This window comes from Lynx canadensis, chromosome A3, assembly GCF_007474595.2.
Source record: "Lynx canadensis isolate LIC74 chromosome A3, mLynCan4.pri.v2, whole genome shotgun sequence".
NCBI lineage: Eukaryota > Metazoa > Chordata > Mammalia > Carnivora > Felidae > Lynx > Lynx canadensis.
The window spans coordinates 110,156,014-110,176,648 of NC_044305.1; the positions used below are offsets into that span (position 1 = coordinate 110,156,014).

Here is a 20,635-nt window from a genome sequence, read left to right on the forward strand (position 1 = left end):
AACCATCCAACTTCCTCTTTGACATTGTACAGCATGCTGGGAAAACAGTGTCAGCACCATGACCTTAGACCGGTCACGCAGGCACATGTGTGCCGGGGCATTTAGACCCATCACCCAGCACTGGCATCTGCTCGTTTCCCACCCTGCCGCTGTCACCTGTGAGCACTGACTCGGGAGAGCATATCAGCATACAGTGCCCCAGACACAGGTTGGAGTTTGGCCGTTCAGTCTGCTCTCGTAGGCCATCCGGGCTCTCCTTTTCCCTGTTGTCACTAACAGTCGGTCACCTTCAAATCTGCCCGGAGATGGTGGCAGACGATTGCTAAAGAGCTGGCAGCAGCTTTGGGGGGGTCAGCCAGTCTTCACGCCGTCCTCGGGCAAAACCAAACCTGCGTGGTTTATGACATTTCCGTGACTTCAAAGGAACTGAGCCTTCATGACAAGTCCTAGGGAAGTTTCTGATTTCTCCGGAGTAGTCTTCTGTCTTACTCTCTGGTAAATGCTCCGAAGCATTAGCGTCTTGTTAGGGGGATGTGGGCCCAGGTAGGACCCGCTTCATACAGGGAAGAGCCATTTAATAGAATAACATATATATTTTATGAAATAGGATAAAAGTATTAATTTGGAAAGAAAGATATAAAACCTACAGTACATTTTACTTGGAAATTGTTAATTAAGCCACAATTAAAAATAAAACTTCTAGCAGTAATGAATTTTGTCACCTTACACTCATGAGATATTGAAAACATGAAATGTCTTTTTCTCACACCATTGGCTAACTGTGAGGTTTCCAAGCACCCCCAGTCTTCTTTTGCTAACATTGATGGCTGGAGAGCAGATTAAATATCCTGATGGCAGCCAGTCGTGTTAGCTGCTTAGGACACAGATACTTTCAAGTGAGTCATAAATTCAACCAAGAGATCCATGTGTCTGGTTTTCCATGGTCTTCCATGGGCTGTTATTTCCACCTGCTCTCCTGCCTGGAACAGAACTGTCTTTAAGATGAAGACAGAGAAAGAACTCTTCCCCAATTGCTCCCAATTCCTTACGGAACATAACGCCTGATGTGACCCAAAGTGAATTCTTCATTGCACCAGGTTCCTTTTGAGCAGTTAGAAACGAAACCATTAAAATGGTTTCTTCATACAATGTCAGATACACAGAAGCCTCATGGAAATCTTTTCAAAGATTTTCATGGGAAAATGTGAAAATTTCCTTTAGGCTCTTAACATATTACTCTATGGACAAGGTCATGTAGTGTTCTTTTTTTTTTTTTAATTTTTTAAGTTGTTTATTTTGAGAGAGAGAGCAAGTGAGCATGAGAGGGGGAAGGGCAGCGAGACGGGGGGGGGGGGGGGGGAGAGAGAGAGAGAGAGAGAGAGAGAGAGAGAGAGAGAGAGAGAGAGAGAATTCCAAGCAGGCTTTACACCATCAGCGCAGAGCCCGATGTGGGGCCCAAACCTACAAACTGAGATCGTGACCTGAGCCAAAATCCAGAGTTGGACGCTCAACGAATGGAGCCCACCCAGGCGCCCCAGGTCATGAACAGTTCTGAACAACCTGCTCAACAGCAGCAGGAGGTCCTCAGAGCTCCCTACACCTGACTCATCACTGAATCATAGCGACGGTGTTAAAATGCAGACTCCAGGGCCCTAATCACATAGATTCTGATGCGCTGCATCTGGGACGGACCCTGGAAATCTGATTTGAGAACCGTCAGCCAGCATCAGGCTGGACTCCTGACTTCAGGCCTCAGCAGCTCGGCCACTACCGTTCCTTTGCTGTAAAACGGGGATGGTCAGACCGACCTGACGAGGCCGGGTCCTAACTAGGCACCACGTCTGTGAGGGGTCCACACAGTGCCCGGCACATGGTGGGCACTCGGCAAGTGGCAGTAGCTGACACTTACCGTCGTGTTGTGTCACCCCTCCCCTTCCCCCAGTGGAGGACAGTGCGGACACTGAAGCCCAGTTAACAGCAGTGTCTGGAGGTCAGGGTGACGAGGGAGGGTTTGCTCTTCCCGCCACTGAGTCAGGATTATACACGAGGGCAGGAAATCTATTCACTAAGCATCTACTACGTGCCAGATGCCGTGAAGGCCTCTTTGACAGAGGCATTCACATTGGATACCAGTCACAGTCCCGGAAGCCAAGCCAAGAAGAGGTCTCACAGACAACAGGTGGCAGAGCCAGGATTCGGACCCCTATTGGTTTGATTCCAAATTCCGTATGTCTTTCCTCCAAAGGGGAACACGGTGGAAGGCAAGTCATCAAGAGCCTCGAGATTCCTGAATGCAGTTCCCACCAGAGGGTGGCCCAAGGTCTCTCTAGAGTGGTGGTGGAGCCTGTCTTATTCCCAAGACGGGGGGGGGCTGGGGTGGCCTTGGTGGGTACAGGCTGTGAGGGCAGGAGGCTCTGAGAAGTGTAACGGAAACGTCAGCTTGATTTTCCTCTGGGGGGTGGGAGGGCCAGGGCGCGTGGCCAAGGGGAAGCAGGAGGGGGCTCTCCGGCCACTTTCACTCAGAACCCTCTGAGAAGCATTTCCTTCCCTTTCTCTCGCTGTAGTGCCAGCGATGCGCCTTCTCGGGTTTGGTGAGCTTCTCTGAACCAACACTTACCTGTTTTTACTTAGTTCAGAGTAGCTTGAGACTCGAGCCCAATACCAGCTGCCTGCCTGACGGTTGCTGCCTGCCTGGGGAAACAGCATTTAAATCAGAAGGAGCTGCCCCTGGCAAATCAAGGTGCTTTGTAGTTGTTTTTGTTTTTTTTTTTTAAGATGTTTCCTATTTGTTGAGTGAGCTCTTTTCCCATGGAAGAAGGCTGCTTTGCTGTGAGGGGGTCATCCTGACCTGATTTACCTGTTAACTCACTGTCTTGGAGGGATTAGGAAGCCTGTTATCTGCACATGCCAAGACCAGAGCAAGTAACTGCTGGCCCCCATATCGTCATCTCATCTGCTTCCCCCCATTTCTATAGGAATTTTGTCATCGGGATAGGAAAAAAGGGGACCCCCCTTTTATGGTTCTCACTGGAATTTTTTTTTTAATATTTATTTTTGAGAGAAAGCCTAAGAGCGTCCACGAGTAGGGGAAGGACGGGGGGTGGGGAGGGGGGACAGAGGATCTCAAAGCAGGCTCTGCACTGACAGCAGAGAGCCCGACGCGGGGCTCGAACTCACAAACCATGAGATCATGATCTGATCCAAAGTCGGATGTTTAATCGACTGAGCCACCCAGGCGCCCCAGTGCTTTTTATTATTTTTAAAATTTATTTTGAGAGAGAAAGAGAGGGAGCCAGTGGGGGAGGGGCACAGAGAGGGAGACAGAGAATCTCAAGCAGGCTCCACACTGTCAGTGCAGAGCCTGATGTCGGGCTCGAACCCACAAACCGTGAGATCACGACCTGAGCTGAAACCACGAGTCAGACACTCAACTGACTGAGCCACCCAGGTGCCCAGAGACTATAACTTTAAAGGGTGGCTCCTCTAGAAGCTGGGCAAGACCCCAAGTGTCCCTTTTGTGTTTATGTTGGAAAGGGATGTTTATCCCTTCTCTTTGTGTGGGAAATCAAAGTGCCCCCAAAGACACAATAACGCATAGCCTAATTCTCCCTTGACACAAAAACCTAGAACAAGGTATTTTCCTGACCTGAAGTCTATCTGTGCTCCCTTTGTGGTTCACATGACGCACAACCTCATAAACACTGTATCTTTGGCTTGGGTTATTTCTATTAGTTGTTTTCTGTTAACACCATCCTTTTTGCTTCCCTTCATTTCATACCTAGTAAGAAACAGCTTTTCCCCTTTCATCTGCCAGGGAACATTTCTAGACAGAATGTCCTGTCATCTTCTAAAGTAACAATACAATTCAAGGCAACAACCATTGTGAATGAAGATTACAAAACATAGAGATCATCTTGGAACTCGAAAACCACAACCAAAAACTGAAGCCTTACTCCTTAGCCCCAGCCATCTGATCCCCTTGATTTCTGGGGCCACGTTTCTGGCATTTGTGAAAATATTGCTGGCATCAGTGGAGCTTGACCAGATGTTAATTTCTACACTACCTCCTAAAACACGTGTTTACAAACTCAGAATATTTAGATGAAATCACATATGAACACTTGCCTGTTTTCGCAGCAGGGCTTTTAGATGATGAATATGTGAGCGCCGATGGGTAGGTTACACCCTTTTGGGATTTACCTTCTGCAAAAAAGAAACAAATTATTTGTAGAGCTAGAAGTTTTAGATGGTTCTATTCTGGTATGCTGATTCCCTCTTTCCTATTGATCCCTCTTGAGTTCAATAAATCCGTGGTCTCCCCCACCAAGCTGAACTGCTGATTACAATAAGAAAGTCAAGTGAGGTTTTGTTTTCCTGGATAGCCTGTGTTTTATTAATATTAGGAAGGAAGCAATAATATCTCTGTGACTCAGAGTTAACATTAGCAACCCTCGTTCTGCCCATGAAGATGTGACGTGTGAGCTAAGGTTTTCATATGTGTGGTGCTGAATGTTGAATTAGGCCAGTAGATGAATGTAAAAGCACTCCCCGTGCTCTCCTTCTGGAAGCTCCAGAGCTCTGGTCACAAGCTGGCTGTGCATGAATGGCTCTTTCCCCCTTTCACGGACCCTGTGGGATCCATTTGAATTCCATGGCACTAAAGAAACCTAGAAGTAGTTTTCAAAATAAGCATTTGTTGCCCACCTAGGGAAAGAAAGTTTAGAGGCCAGGTGAGGAGAAGGAATGTTAATATGTATCAGGGAAAACAAAGGAGGCATAAAAAAGAAAAACGATGAGGTGATCGGAGCTGGGTAAGCAAGTACCAAGCCTGATAGGACTGGAAATTGGCCGGGAAAGGCTGTGGCGTCTAAAGCCTTCCTCCGCCAGGAAATGATGCCTAGAATTCCACGCAAGAGTTTTGCTCCGCAATGAGGTGGACAGTGTCACTTGGAAGGTGGAATCTCCCTGGAGACTGGGGATTTGTCTCACTTGGTAACCGTTGAGACACCGCCTCAAGCAGTGGCTGGTATGTAGGAGATGATCAGTTAGTATTTATTCGAAGGAGGAATATCTTCATGCTTAGATCTCTGTTACAATTTCAAATACCCTTAAGAGGGGTCCTACCTGGTATCTAGTATTTGCATCGGACAGTGAAAGAATTTTAAATCTCAATCTAAGGAAATAGTTTTATAGGATGGGCTTGGGGACGAGACGGGGAGGAGTACTGAATGGAGAGCCCGAGCGGTAGAACAGAATCTAGTGCACGATTCTTGCCAAAAAAACCCTACTGACACAGAAGGTTGTAGAGCCGTGAAGCAGCCAGAATGATGGGGTCTCAGAAGGGACCTGGAACTGGGAATGAGAACATCTACGTTTCTGTTTGTATTTGCCATGTATTCTCTGCCTCAGCCTCTGAGACTCTGATTTTTCTCATTCAGAAAATATGGACAATGATATGGACCAACTTACTATATATTAAGTTGTAGGGGTCTAATGAAAAAAAGAAGTTAAAATGTTCTGGAACCATGTATTACCAGAGAGATGCAAAGGTTCTCTGCTGGTATGGTCTATAAATATCACTCAAAGTGGGGATGAGGCAAAATGTTTGGGCTGACTGAGTTATTTTATCCCATTAAAGTCCCCTGGGAACGGAGTTTTCCAGGTCCCCTGCCCTTGACTGGGCCTCTTCCAAATTGTGATTGAGGTTATTTCGGGCCCAGGGAGGGCCCTATGGCCATTGGCCTCACTTGATCAACAGAGGGGACTGCACAGACATGGTCTTCATCTGTTTACTGTTCTCACATTTAAAATCCTATGGCTTTTCCTGCTTCTATTCAGAAGGAAAAGGAGCGTGAGCTCAGTTTTCTGAAATGTGGATCAAAGAACAAACGGGCAGTATTAGGAAGTCCCTCTCTGACCATTCCTATCCACGGACCGTCAAAAGATTGTGCTGACCAAAGAGGCATATCCTATCGTCTGCTTCCATCCCAGTCCACCAAAGTGAATTAACTAAAGGAGCACAGCGATGCGTGAAAATTAAAAATAAGAAGGTCATGGAGGCACCGGAGCCTTCAGAGGAGGATTCTGACACCATCCAGCTGAAGTTGGTGGCCTTGAGCTCCCAGATAGTGGGGAGCGTGGCTTGGCTGCTGGCCAGTGTTGCCCCCCCAAGTCACCCATTCGAAAGAGATTCCTACTCATTGCAGAAGCACCAATGTTTATTATAATTGGCAAAAAGTGTTTTGGTTAAATGTCACTAGGTGAAATGAGGGGACATGGAAGTTGAGTTTGTAGGGAATAATCTCAGTAGACTGATTTTCATTTAAAAAACCCAAAACATCTCTACTCTCTTGGAGTTAATTTTTCCTTTAAACCTCTGTTGGGGATTCTTGAATTGCAGGCTATGCATTTAAGATGGAAACACTCTTATTTAGCCAGGAGCTACTTGGTAAACACCTATGTGGGGATTACATTTCTCTATATACTTGACAAATTTGTAGTCTAGCTATTAGCATTTTCATACGGCCCCTGTTCTGAATTCTCACGGCACTGTGGTTGATGACTTTCCACTACCTGACATAGAAGCCAGTTTAATTTGAACCCTAGGCTGCAGAATTCTGCAGGCAAGAGGAAACAGGGATTGCTCAAGTTGTGAAGAATCCTAAAAGGTCTGTTTGTAGTTCTATTAAAACTCTGAAAAAAACCAACTCTGATCAATGGAGGATAGTAGGCGTTGGGGCATGGGATGCATAAAGGTACCAGAACACCATCCAGATGGGAAGACCTACTATATTATGAAACATTTTTCTTTTCCTTGCTTTGGGTGGTCTTCCACAGGTGGCTCCTCAGGAGAGTTTCAAGATTCCTAATCTTGTTGGCATGCCAGAAGCTTTGCTAGAATATAGTTTAAAATCATGTGAAACCTCTTTGAAGAAAATGGGATATGCAAGGCCCAGCATAAGGCCAAGTATAACACAAGGATAGAACACTATGTTGTGCTCAAACACCAATGAGGACGTGCCAAAAAAGCCCAAAGGGCTCCCACTGGCTGAATTTGGAAAACTTGAGCATCAAAAAGAATAATGATAGCCAAATTATGGAAAGAGCGCAAATTTCCATCAATTGATGAATGGACACACACATACATACACATATACATACAATGGAATACTACTCAGTGATGAAAAAGGAGGAAATCGGACACACACATACATACACATATACATACAATGGAATACTACTCAGTGATGAAAAAGGAGGAAATCTTGCCATTTGCAGCAATGTGGATGGAACTAGAGGGTATTATGCTAAGTGAAATAATCCAGAGAAAGATATCAGATGATTTCACTCATGTGTGGAATTTGAGAAACACGACAGATAAACATAGTGAAAAGGAAGGAAAAATTAGATAAAAACACAGAAGGAGGCAAACCATAAGAGACTCTTAAATACAGAGAACAAACTGAGGGTTGCTTGAAGGGTGGTGGGTAGGGGAATAGATTAAATGGGTGACAGGCATGAAGGAGGGCACTTTTTGAGATGAGCACTGGGTGTCATATGTAAGAGATGAAACACTGGGTTCTACTCCTGAAGCCACGACAACACTGTATGTTAAATTAAGAAAAGAATAATGGTGATAATGGATTATAACATATTTTCAAAAACAATCCATGACTCCCTAGTGGTACTTGAAAAAACAGGTGTGCAGAGAGGGAAAAAAACCCTCTTCTTTATGTAAGAAAACTTGCTAACAAATGTGGAAGGAATGACAGAATTAGAACAATTATAATTTTGCAAATTCTAGTGTAATTCTTGCTAGTGCAAGGACCATCAATGGATGTTAAACCATTGGATGAATTTGTTGGGGAATGAGCTATCCATGCTGATTTGAAGTATCTCCCTACAGATTGCTTATTTCTTACAAAGTATCTCTACCATGGAGAGATACTGTAAAGTATCCAAGCAGTCCAGTTTAGCATCACCGACAACTGGATAAACTGACATTATTGTGTCTTCTGATATGACCACTGTGATAAAGCACAATGCATATGCTATGATACTACCTACGTAGTAACCTTGGCGAAATATGTAACCTGAATCCAATCATGAGGACATGGCTGGACATGTTTGTGGTCCAGACTGGGAGACACAGTACTGGACAACTGGCTGGGACTTCAAACATGTCATTGTCATTCATGACAAAAAAAAGGTAGTGTGGTGGTAGATAGTTTTAGATTATTGGAGAGTTAATAGACATGACAACTAAAGGCAATGGATGATTTTTATTATTTATTAGACTGTGGATCTGGAAGGAAGGAAGGGAGGGAGGGAGGAGACAGGGAGACAGGGAGACAGGGAGGGAGAGAGGAGGGAAGGAGAGAAGAGGAGGAGGAAGAAATTCCTATGAAGACTAAGATAACTGGATACTATTGAGGAAGAACTATTTGTTAGATAACATAATTGCACCAATGTTAATGTTTTAGGTGTGGTATTGGTATTGTGGTTATTAGGAAATCTTGTTTTTACCAGATGTGTGCAGAAGTATTGAGAGATAAAGTGTCATGATGCCTGCAGCTTATTTTCACATGGTTTAGAGCAAAATGTAGATAAATGATAAGTAGGTTAATAAAGCAAATGTTGCTAGGTGAAGGGAATGTGGATATTCATTGTACTATTCTTTCAATTAAAAAAGTTTCAAAACAAAAGTTTGCGGAATTCACAATAATAGGAAAGGGAGGGTCATGATAATACAGATACTAGGTCACCTTTTTTCCCGTGAAATCACACTTGTCATTAGCTCACTGACATTACCTCATTGGAAGAGGGAGGAAAAGAGTGAAAATGTTATCTACAAAAATCCTAAGGAGCTAGATAGCAAGGACCAACGAGTGAAACAATCAATTAAATAAAAAGAAATCTCAAAATTGCAGCTCAGTTCTATAAGAGCCTATATCCCTTTCCATTTACCAGAAATATCAAGGAATGAGGTTCTAGATATGAGACATATTTGGCCTAACTAAAGGAGTAGTTCAAAACCGAAGTTATTAAATGTAATTCATTTCATTAAAGGTTTGATTGGATTTATGGATAGCTGCAGTGTGTTTAAAATGAGAAATTGGAGCCTTTTAATATTTCCAGACTTTGTAGTGATTTATCACTGTAATTATAATTTATTGTTTCATGATCCTAATTATCAGAAGAGCTAATGCTTCAGACTTTTATGAAATGAGTTGGGCCATAAACTAAAACCAATAGGACATTGAAAAGAATACATTTCATCCCATGAGGTCACTTAAGCCAAGTGCCTGGGTAGGGCTGTGTTTCTCCAGTGTGTGGGCGTACCTGAGACGATGAAGGACTCTCTCCAGCGTGGCAGGGACAATGACTGGACACCATTGGAATAACTCCCCTTATAGCCAGATTGCCCGGCAACTTTCCGAACAAGTATTTTCCCTCCTGAATTATCAAGCACACCACTACGAAGAGAAAAAAAAAAAATTGAAGAACAGAAAAATATTCTTTGACACAGTCAACAGACTGATATCAAAGTAGCCTCCATCTTTATTTGAAGATATGAAAGAAAGAGCAAGATTAAGAAAAGGTTTATCCTGACTTCAGTCCATCCCCCACGAAGGGTGCCTTCCTCCCACGGCCCAGCATCTGACCTCCCAGGTCAGATATGCTTCTCTTTCTTATTACACAACCTGCTTGTTCCATTGGGCAGCAATTTCTGTTTGCCACCATGCCTCAAATTTCTCTTCCTTGGTTTGCTCATTCTAACTAGATCCTTTGAGTAAAACTTCTGACAATTTCCAGTTTGGTTTTGTGACATCATAGAATGAGTCCAGTTGTTTCGGAGGGTGGCCATGAACTTTTACCAAGCAAATTATTCCTTTTATTTTGAGCAAGGGAAGGAAGGTGCGTGGCTATACTGAACTCATTAAAAAGAGTCCTGAAGGACTTGAAATTGTTTCTTTAATTTCTAGGATTTTGAAGGTTTTAGATCCTGATGTAACAGTGACTGACATATATACCTCTTGGCTTGTATGTGAAGCAGGGGTCCCATTCTGCTTCCTCAGAATCACTTCACATTGTCATTTCCTTGCCCCAGAGCCAAAAATGGCTCCTGTGGGTATCTGTGATTTATGGCACAGAGGGAACTAAAAAAGCACTTAGATTTGTTCTCATCAACACCCTCCCTTCCCTCCAGGAGTGAGAGTTGCCATTTCCTGCCCTCCCACCTTCATGAGCCAACAAGTTTCAAGACTCACCTGCTCAGTGACCCAGAAGGAAAGATAGTGATAATAGTACTTGACATGTGGAGTGCTTAATTGATTTAAAATCATTCCCATGTATGGTATCTCACCGGGTCCACCCAGCAAACCCCTGACTTGTGGCGTAGAGGCAGTGCTGTTGTTCCCATTTCACAGAATTGGGCTTGGACCAGCGGAGTGACTCAGGCCAGATTCTGTAACTAGTAAATTGGCAAGGCAGGGATTTGAACCCAGGTCTCGCTGACCTGGAATCCCGGATCGGTCCCGCTTGGTCACAGTTGCCTCTGAGAGTCCAAAAGCACAGGCACCAAACTCCTCATCTTTCCAAATCTTTGCAACCCTGCCCTCCTTTCTCTCGGGGGCTCAGGATCTGTTACCGCACCAATTCCAGCTGTGGCTAGGCTGGTCTCGGCTCCCCGGACAGAGCACCTGGTTCCCACTCCCGTGTCTGCTCCTCCTGCTCTTTTGCTCTGGAAAACCAGCTCCCACTTCCGCCTGACAAGGCCTGTGTTGCTCAGTGCCCAACCCTTTCTTCTCTCCAGAGATTCTGGAAAGACTTTGCGGCATCCCTTCCTAACGATGCCTTAGAATCTTGTCTCACAACCGAGACTCTGATCGTATTTGGTCTTGGGCCATCTTCTAAAAATTTCTTGAGTTGCTTTTGTCTCCCAACCAGATTAGAAATGTTCGTATGGAAAAGGCAGTGTTTTAGGCTTCTGTGCTGGAAGGCCTGTCAGTGGTGTGCCACTCACGCTGGCTTAGGAAAGCCAGTTGTTAACTTTTCAGGATCGTGGGAGTTGGTTCGCTTCCCACCGTAGCTTGACTCAGCCACAGTGGGAGTATTTATGCCACAGAAGCTGGTAAAATCAGAATTACCCCTGCGTTTGAGGAGCTGGTTGTTAAACATTTACAAGCACAGCTCTGGTGCGGCTGAAAATTCTAGTTATTAAAAAAAATTATCCCATGCTCCTTTTACTTATAATTAATGAGGGAATTAGAAATCACAATAACACTTATGTTTTTATTTTCTTCCCAAGAAATTATTCTGCCCTTGGTTTCATACTCCAGTGTATTCAGGAAATGTGTGTGTGCACGCATTTGCTCCTGTTTAAGAGTCAGAAGAACAGGGGCACCTGGGCGCCTCAGTCGATTGAGCATCCGACTTCGGCTCAGGTCATGACCTCACACTTTGCGGGTTCGAGCCCCGCATCAGGCTCTGTGCTGACAGCTCAGAGCCTGGAGCCTGCTTCAGATTCTGTGTCTCCTCCTCTCTCTGCCCCTCCCTCGCTCACACTTTGTCTCGGTTTCTCAAAAATAAATAAATGTAAAAAACAAAAAATTAAAAAAAAAGAAGAACAGTAGCTGCCACCTAGAAGGAAGGGAAGCAAGCGAATGGGGGTCTGTGTTGAGCTTCCCTCAGGCTGTTCAAGGAGATGGGAAGGGTGGGGGCGGGGGTGGTCTCAAGCTGGACAGGCCTGCTGATATCCCTTGTGAGGGTGAGGTAAGGCTGAAAACCTAGACTTTGGGGAAGATGTGATACCCAGCTAGGGTGTGCTCCTGAGATTTCCCTGTTGCAGACCAGACTGATGCCTGACCCTGGCAGTGGACTTAACTGGAGGATGTGGATCTTCCCAGATATTCTAGAGAAGAGTGGATACTGGAGAGGTCAATGGTCTGTGAACTACAGGTGCTAGTAGTCCATGGAGATGGAATGCACTAGAGACTTGAGCACTGTAGGAGACACTAGAGAAGAGAGACAGCCTGAAAGAGGCTGTGGTTTTGCTTATGAAGCAGATGGGAGTCATGGTACTTTGGAGAATTTATGTACATGTGCCCTCATTTCTATCCTCACTCAGAGATAGGCACCTCATAAATATTCTCCAAAAGAGCAAAACAGTTTTACTTCTTTGCATTCCTTAGATGCCCTGCATGGTACTGGGCATGGCCTTCTCCTCCCTATCCCTGGTATCCAGGGATTGGGCTACGCTGAGGGTCAGCTGCGTGGTTCAGAGAAAAGGGCCCTTTTGAACAGCTGCCATTCTCAGGGTGGGCCTCTGGTCAGAAATCAGCATGAAGAGGGGCGCCTGGGTGGCTCAGTCAGTTAAGCGTCTGACGTCAGTTCGGGTCATGATCTCATGGTTCACAAGTTCAATCTTCGTGTCCGGCTCTGTGCTCAGAGCCTGGAGCCTGCCTCACATTCTGTGTCTCCTTCTCTCTTTGGCCCCTCCCCACTCATGCTCTTGTCTCTCTCTCTCTCTCTCTCTCAAAAATAAACATTTAAAAAAATCAGCATGAAGAGTACTCTGCATGGGGATGGCCTCCTCATCACCCCATTGGGCAGAAACCTTCCCCCTCCCTGGCACTTGGTCCCACTCTATGTATAGAGGTTAGTTCGGGACAAGATTGAGCCGAAATATGATGCCTCCAGTGTGTTCATTATCCCTTTGGGTTGACAGAATCAAGGGAACCATTCATAATAAGACATCTGATTATGATATATTGTATTAATATTAAATTCTAACGCTGAATCTGAATTTCTAAACCAAAGTATGCTCTCTCCAGCTTCCCAGTTCTGACCGTGGGGACTCTGAAGGGATAATATGGGAGGACCCGTGTGTACTTTCTACTCATGTTCTAGGTCTTAAATCCTGCCTTATGAAGACAGACTCATTCTGTTTGTGAAAAACAAAACTGAGAGTATCAAAAAACTCCTCTCTGTTCTCCCTTAAGGTCTCCATTCATCCTCCCCAGGGACAGTTTCTGAATAGTTTCTGAGTAGTTTCGCACTAGATCAGACACTGGTCCAGAAAACTACAATGGCACTCGGTTGTTAAAGTAGCAAATCTTGTGTTCTAAAACATTCAAGCTCTTCTCCTCCGCCCCTCTACCCTCCTCTGTATTCTCTCCCCACGTTCTTTCCTACTCTCCAACCCCCAACATTGGGATTGCTGAGTCCTGGTCCTGTCAAAACCCTTCTTATTTTCTCCCCAGTGGGGTCTCCATCCATCATAAAGCCATTCTCAACTCTTACTGGTCCAAAGTCTACATCTACCTCACATCCTCACTTGTACATTAAGCAGTGCTGGGACCCCTGACCCTGTTCTTATGTACATATGTCACCTGGGCTCTGGACTGGAAGTCAGGGGACATGAGGTCTAATCCTGAATTTGCAACTAACTAGCAACTTAATTAGCTTCCCTATTTCTCAGCTCCTCTTGTAGCAAATGGGGATGTTAACCGCAGCCTCAGGGTCGAGATGATGCTGGAAGGAGGGAATCATAGTGCAAGGGATTACTGTGATTATGATGACATCTTTGTGAGGTTGAATGAACTTGTGTGACTCTGTCCTGCATGGGAAGCATGGAAAGGCAAGAGAGATCCAGCAAATGCCAGAGGGAGCAGAGTGCCAACCATCTGGATCACAGATGGGAAAATACAGGCAACCCAAAGACAGGCTCAGCCTCTGCAGCGGACCCTGTGTCCACACAGACACAGCCTGGAGAGGGCCAATGGTGCTGGAGCTGACTGGGCATGCATGTGTGTGGGGATGTGGGTGTACATGCACATACGTGCAAGCACACATGTGGGAGCACGCACGTGTGCATTCGTGCATATGCATGTGTGTGTAGATTTGTGTGCCTCTTTCCTTTTTGCAGGAGATTTATTTCAGAGTGAAAGCGAAATATTTTTTTCATAGTCTGGCGTTAAGAAATAGTGTTTGGTGTAGTTTCTGTCCCTTTTTTTTTAAGTTTATTTACCCATTTTGAGAGAGAGAGAGAGAGAGAACAGCATGAGTGGGGGAGGGACAGAGAGAGAGAGGGAGAGAGAGAATCCCAAGCAGGCTCCGTGCTGTCAGCAGAAGGAGCCCCACGCGGGGCTTGATCTCACGAACTGCGAGATCATGACCTGAGCTGAAATCAGGAGTCAGACACTCAACCAACTGAGCCCCCCACGCGCCCCTGGTATTGTTTCTCTTGAATGTTTCACTAGTTCTCCGTAATAGAGCGTTTGTAGTCCTTTTCCCATCGGAAAATCAGCTCATCATCCCCCCGCAGTGGTGGGGAAAAGAGGCCAGCCAACAGACTCTTCCAGTAATTCTTAAGTCTTATTTTACACATAGACTTTGCTTTTGCTGCTTCCCCAAATTTCTGAAAAGCTGCTGACGACACACCTTCAAAGGGAGTGAATTTTACATCTTTGCCCCTCTGTCTGGCAGAGACAGGACGGCACTATCACCTGACCGGTGTGCAGGAAGGAAAAAGATACAGAAGCCTGACTGATTCAGAAACTTCATCCGGCATCTGGTGGCCGAGCACTGACTCAGGGGCCGCATCTCAAAGCAGTCTCAGAGTGGTAGTTAAGAGCTGGACTTAGGTGCCAGTCCCCACTCGGGTACTTTCTAACAGTGCAGCTTTAGAAAATCTAGTCTGCCTCTCTCTCTCTCTCTCTCTCTCAAGATGTGGACGGTAGTAGCAGCCACGGTGTTGGGAACTGTGAGGATTAAATAAGGTGACACAGGTGAGGCGCTTGACCCAGACCCATTGGCCTTTTTGTCAAAGGCGCTGCGTGGACACGCATTCCCCTGTGTTAGGACTCGCAGCCTGAGCAAAAGAGGTTACGAGCGTTTCGGGGCGCCTGGGTGGCTCACTCGGTCACGTGGCTGACTCTCGGTTTCGGCTCAGGTCATGATCTCACAGTTGGTGAGTTCCAGCCCCACGCGGGGCTCTGCGCTGACAGCACGGAGCCTGCTGGGGAGTCTCTTTCCCACTCTCTCTGCTCTTCCCCTGCTTGCGCACGCGCTCTCACTCAAAATAAATAAACTTAAAAAAAGAAAGAAGGATGAGGATTCTGTGAAGGTCACTTTTGCCTCTCCTCATTTAGGCAGTGACTTAGTTCAAAACATGTCATGCTTCCTGTCCTCCTTCCTGGAGGACAGCTGACCAAGCAGTGGCACCTGCCACCCTCCTTCTCACGTGTCCTGTTCTACTTGTCTCCAGGCCATCGCCACGGCTGTGACACTTTTTCTCTACCCTTCTGTGCCTTGCTTAGTCACATCCCGATTATTGCCTTGTTCAGCATGTACAGGTAGAAAAAACATGCTTCACGTCACCGAGAACTGTGGCTCCCTTGTCACGAACATGAGAGAGTAGAATTCTCCCCGTCCCATGAAGTCAGTCCTTTCCCCGGAGTGCTGTGAAAGGAGACTCGGGGCCATGCTTGGCCTCTGCCTAATCCCAGGGGATAGGGTTGCCACACGAAATACAGGATGCTCGGTTACATTTGTAGAGTCTCGTTTGCTAAAGCAGGCAGCCCTGCATGGCAGGGGGTGGGAGGGGTGGGGGGTGGGGGGGAGCCCTGCCCGCAGCCTGGGTGCTGGTTGTTAAGCCCCGTGGAGCTACCCACCTGTGAATCGCAGCACCGCACACGCTTGAGTAAGACGCGTAGATGTCTGTGCCATAAACGTGGTATTTGGGGTCTTGGCACCCTGCTGGGCATTTCACAACGAACTCAGGATTGATGATCTTTCCGGCTTTGACATCACAGTTGATCTGAGGCACAGCTGGGAAAGCAAAATGAGGCCAAAATTACACCTAGGGGTATCAGCTTATACACTGGGTGGCTCTGTCAGGTCATACATGATCATTTACTTAATCTCTAAAAGCCAGGGCCTGGGCCGACCCTGGGTCCTCTCCATATAATGAAAGCAAAGATATAATTAGGACATTCCTCAGGCTAAAAGAACAACAGTGACCATCCACCTCATTTAACCTGCTGAGAGCAAAAACAGAGGTGGATTCTTGTGCTTATTGAGACAATTGAAGAGGAGAACTCTGGGAAAAGACCCACCTCCGGGGGGGGGGGCGGGGGGGTCAGCAATGTCACTGTGGGTCCATGACTGGGGAACACTGGCTTTTCAGATGCTCTGGAGCTAGTTCGGGAAAAGAGGGAACTGTCAGACGACCTTTCGGGCCACAGGGAAGGTATTTCAGGGAGGGTAGATGAGGGAGCATGGGCTGGGGCCAGGCGGCCTGATGCATCAGAGGCTCTGTACTGGAGCCGGGTGGGAAGGTGGGGATTGGGGTGGGGGGGGCTGGGCCGGGTCAGGAGGCTTAAGGGCTTGTGTTCTGTGCAGGAGGTGGGACACAGTGGAAGGTTTCTGGGCAGGGGAGACAGATAATGGAAGAGATCTTAGGTCGTGGTCCTAGACAGGGGTCCTAGGTCCGGGCTCAAGATGATAGTGATATTTACTCATCTGCCTCAACACATGATGGAAAACTAGGACCCTCCCCCCCCCCCCCCCCCCCCCCCCCCCCCCCCCCCCCCCCCGCAGAGCAGCCAGGGGAAGCTCAGTCTTTCCTGTCTCCTTTGTCCTTCTTTGGCTTTGTGACAGCCATTGCCAGACTAGCACCATCCATCAGGCAAGTGTTCTAGAGCCGAAAGCTTATCTGGGAACGAGGTGAGGTAGGTTCTCCAGGGGCAGCAACTAAAAGGGGATGTAGCTGCATCTTCCTTGGAGAAATTTCCCTCAGAAACTCTGAAGGACAAGGTCTCCTGGATGATACTATACTGGTGCCCTTGCAGCTGGGAAATGTATTCCGTTCAGGGCCCTGGTCTCCAGAAGAGATTCTGAAACATGAGCATAGTTCAAAAAATAGGCAGAGGCTCAGGAGGTGTCTGTAAACCATCAGGTGGGAGGGCTGGCTGGCAGAACGGGTTGTCTGGCCACAAGGAGGAGAGAATTCGGAGGCGACAAGTGATTGCCGTCTTCACACGTAGGGCTGGTGTGTGCTAGGACACCAGAGGACCAAGCTAGAACTGAAGGAGCGACTTTCCATAGAGGCAAATTTTGCAAAGAAGAACCTTCCAGTGATCGAGGTTGTCCTTGAAGGAATGGGCTGCCTTGTGAAGCGGTGCATGAGCTGAAGTATGCAAGCAGGGACTGAAGAGTTGAAGACGAGATTTCTCCATTGGGTGGGAGGTAGAATCAAGCCCCGCCCAGGGCTAAGAGTCGGTGAGGACATGCATGGAGCCAGGATCTCTGCCAGGCCACCCACCCTCTCCCTGGGTTACTGAGATGGTCTCAGAGTTGTTAATGGCTTCCAGCTGTACCCAAAACTCCCCCCACCCACCCCCCCACTCTCTCTCTTTTAACCCTTATGTACCTGAATGGAGCAGAGTTGCATTTCTCTCAGACTGCAGAGAAAACTGATGTTAGAACTTCTGCTCTTTTCCTAAGCTCCTCCCAGACGATATCGGAAGCCCTCCTCCCCCGGGGGGTGGGGGGGGGGTGCTGAGTCTGATCACAGGCTAAAACAATTTGTGGTCTAGGTTAAGAAGCGGAGTGCTGTGCTCAGAACAGCCTGTGGTTTTCTTCTCCCTACCACAGGTTGCCTCCTCTCCAAAGCTATTTTCCTTTTATCTTTCATTCTCTTAAATCCCGATACTCAAGTCTGCATTTACTATTTTGAGTCTCAGAATATCTTTTTTTTTTTTTCTTTTGTAAGCAATTTGGGGGCTGAAGACGCCAGTGTAGTGTCTCCTTAAATTAGTTAATTGATCCCTGGGCGTAAGTGGACGTGTTCGGCTCTCCTCCCTTCCGCACACCACTTCCCCACCCCCAAATGCATCTGCTCCTTTACATGGACACAAAACGGAAGCATGCCTTCTTGGTTCTTAGGGATTTGAACCAGGAGGTGACCAGCTCTGCGAACTGGGATTTAATGTGGATGTGACTTTGGCTCTCCTGTAGGCCAACCCAAATCTTCTGGAGTGGAATAAATGGGGGTATATCTGGAAGCTTATTGCCTGAGTATTACACAGTGATCAACGCTATTGAAAGACTTTAAGGTATACACAACACACGCAAAGGATTTTCCATGAAATAGTTGTTTTAAAAAGACAAGTGGGGGGGGGGAAATGTCACATGGGAATATTTTGCTTCCTGCTAATCAAGTTCCCCTTTCCCTCAAGGGGTTTGTTTCATTTTTTACAAAGGCCTGGAAGTGCCCTAAACAAGCTCTGTTTTAACTGCACCCAATTGGATTAGCAAAATCAGTGAATTAACTCAACCCATAGCAGGGAAAAATGAAATCAAGCACATATGCTCATGTACTTTGGAAAAACAGAGTGCAATGGCAAAGTGTGGCTAAAGGTCAAATATTTGTTAAATTTGTACAGAAAATTAAGCTGGAGAGAGTGAGCTAATTAAAAGTAATTGCCCAAATCACTGGGAAGTGTAATGTCTGAATCCAGCCTCAGGAAGAAGCGGCCATTTGCATTTTGGGGGCCACTTTTCTTTGAGTATAGAAACCACAGTTTGGTTCTTTAAAGTATTCCCCCAGTTATTTGTGAAGTAGCCTGTTTTCCTGTAACCTCGAAGAATCTTTCATCCATCCACTTATAGCCCAAAGGAAGTGATTTCTCTTTTCATTTCCTCTGAATACTTTTGAACCACTCTGATCTTACAGCTTAGGTTTTCCTTTCCTTTTTCTTTCTCTTTTGTTGTTCAGGTTCATTTTCATATCTCCCTTCACCCTTCTCTGGGTTTTATCTCAACCGTGCAGAACTAAGACTTCCTTAAGAGGACAAGACAAAATTAAGGCAGCTCAGGAAGTATCATCCTCAGGTCTGAGGGGAGGAGGAAGACCTTTGGCAAATGCCTGGTGAGGGGGGTGGGCAGCGCGCGCTGCTTCCCCACTGTCAACCTCAGGGGATAACCTAGAAGGTTATCAGTAAACCAAAAGGTTTACTGCCAGCAACGTTTGAAGAAAGCAAGACGAGAGCCTCTCCCGGTCCTTCCAGAGTAGACAGGTGCCATGGTGGTGAGGGAGCCCGGGGCTGATGTCACAGAGATGCTAGGGTTGTCCAGAACTGCTTGGGTGGAACCTTTGCACAGAGACCTGTTCCTTGGCCATGTACTCTTCTTCTCCCTAGTAGGATGCCTTTAGGTTACCTTGCTTTCTCATGGTCACTATCACTTTCATGACAGAGCTCACATGAGAGCATTGCAGAATCCGCCAAGATTTCTTCCTGGAGGTCCTTGGCACCAGCCATAGGCAATAGGGAACCGCTTACAACCCAGATGATTAGAACTGAGAGATGAACTTTAGTTGCTGCTCACTGAGGTCCTGTGTTTGCTGTATGGATCTCAGCGGGTCCCTGGGCAAAACTGGTACTGTCTGAGTCACTATTTCATACAACACAGGAATACTAGGGGTAGGTCTTCTGCCTGATCTAACAATGGATCAGGTGATGGGTTATCAGACTGGGTAATGTCGCATACAATACGCCAATCACATAGCAGACCAAATCAAACGGAATACTTGTTTTCTATTCATCTTTTCACTGATCCCAGGTGAGCTACATTGCTTCTGGAAAACAGATAGGTTTCCTAATCAGTTAAGAGAAGCCCTTTGTAAGGTTGCCTCCTGGCAGCTTATGAGGAGGAATTATTATAACATAAAAGCACTTATGTATAAACAGTTTTGATGTGAAATTTGATTTGTTAGAAATTTGAAACAGAATACGAAATTTGTTAGACTGTGCTATTGAACTCAAGCAAAGTCCTATTTTTAAGATAATTATGCAAAAACATTAATTTAATGAAATAAAAATGACCTTTAAATAAAATTTGAAGATGAACCGTCTCCTTGATCCTCATGCCCAGTGACCAGATCATGTGAATCCTTCCTTGGTAGTGACTTCTTTTGCAAAGCATTCTTGCCCATTTTTCTTAAAACGGTCCTTGACCACCTTGAATCTTTGGGCAAAAACCATCAATACTATTTTGCTGCCCGTGGAAAAATTTCAGAATCCTTAAGGCCTTTCCCAATCCCCTCCACAGGACTTCTGGGCTCGCCAGTATTGCTCCTGGCACTTTTCAAATGCATGTCATCTTGCAAACTTGGCTTGTATCATTTCCCACACCTGGAACCCTCTTTCTTATATCTGTGTAAATGTTACTACTTGTCAAGGCCCCAGTTTCAGTCAGATCTTCATCTACCTCCTGGAATATATATTCCACAAAAGTAGGGATTCTTGTCTGCTTTGTTTACTGCTGATCAAAAATGTCTGCTGAATGAATGAATGGATGAATGAATGAACTGGTCCATTAGCAAATCTTATTAGTTTTATTTCCAAATCTGCTATTTCTCTCTACCTGCATCTTGGTCCAAGTCACCAACATTTCCTGTCTGGACTATTAGCATAATAGCCACCTATCTTGTCTTCTTCCTTCCATGTTGCCCACCCTTTGCCCCAAGCTTTCCTCATTGGAGAGTCAGGGTGATTCTTAAAAAAAAAATGTAATCACATTTCATCAGTTTCCTGATTAAAACCCTCACTGGCTTCTTATTGCCCTT

At 46.0% G+C, this 20,635-nt stretch overlaps 1 protein-coding gene across 2 annotated transcripts in view; it reads right to left on the minus strand.

The window, feature by feature from the left end:
- The window catches only part of VIT (vitrin), a 105,743-nt gene that overhangs the window by 46,341 nt on the left and 38,767 nt on the right, over positions 1-20,635 (minus strand). For both annotated transcript variants that reach the window (XM_030311316.2, XM_032592699.1), the window contains exons 4-6: positions 15,678-15,834; positions 9,343-9,476; positions 4,126-4,203 (exon numbers count right to left, since the gene is read on the minus strand). In XM_030311316.2, the coding sequence (XP_030167176.1) occupies positions 4,126-4,203; positions 9,343-9,476; positions 15,678-15,834 (369 nt within the window). The remainder of the gene's footprint in view (positions 1-4,125; positions 4,204-9,342; positions 9,477-15,677; positions 15,835-20,635) is intronic.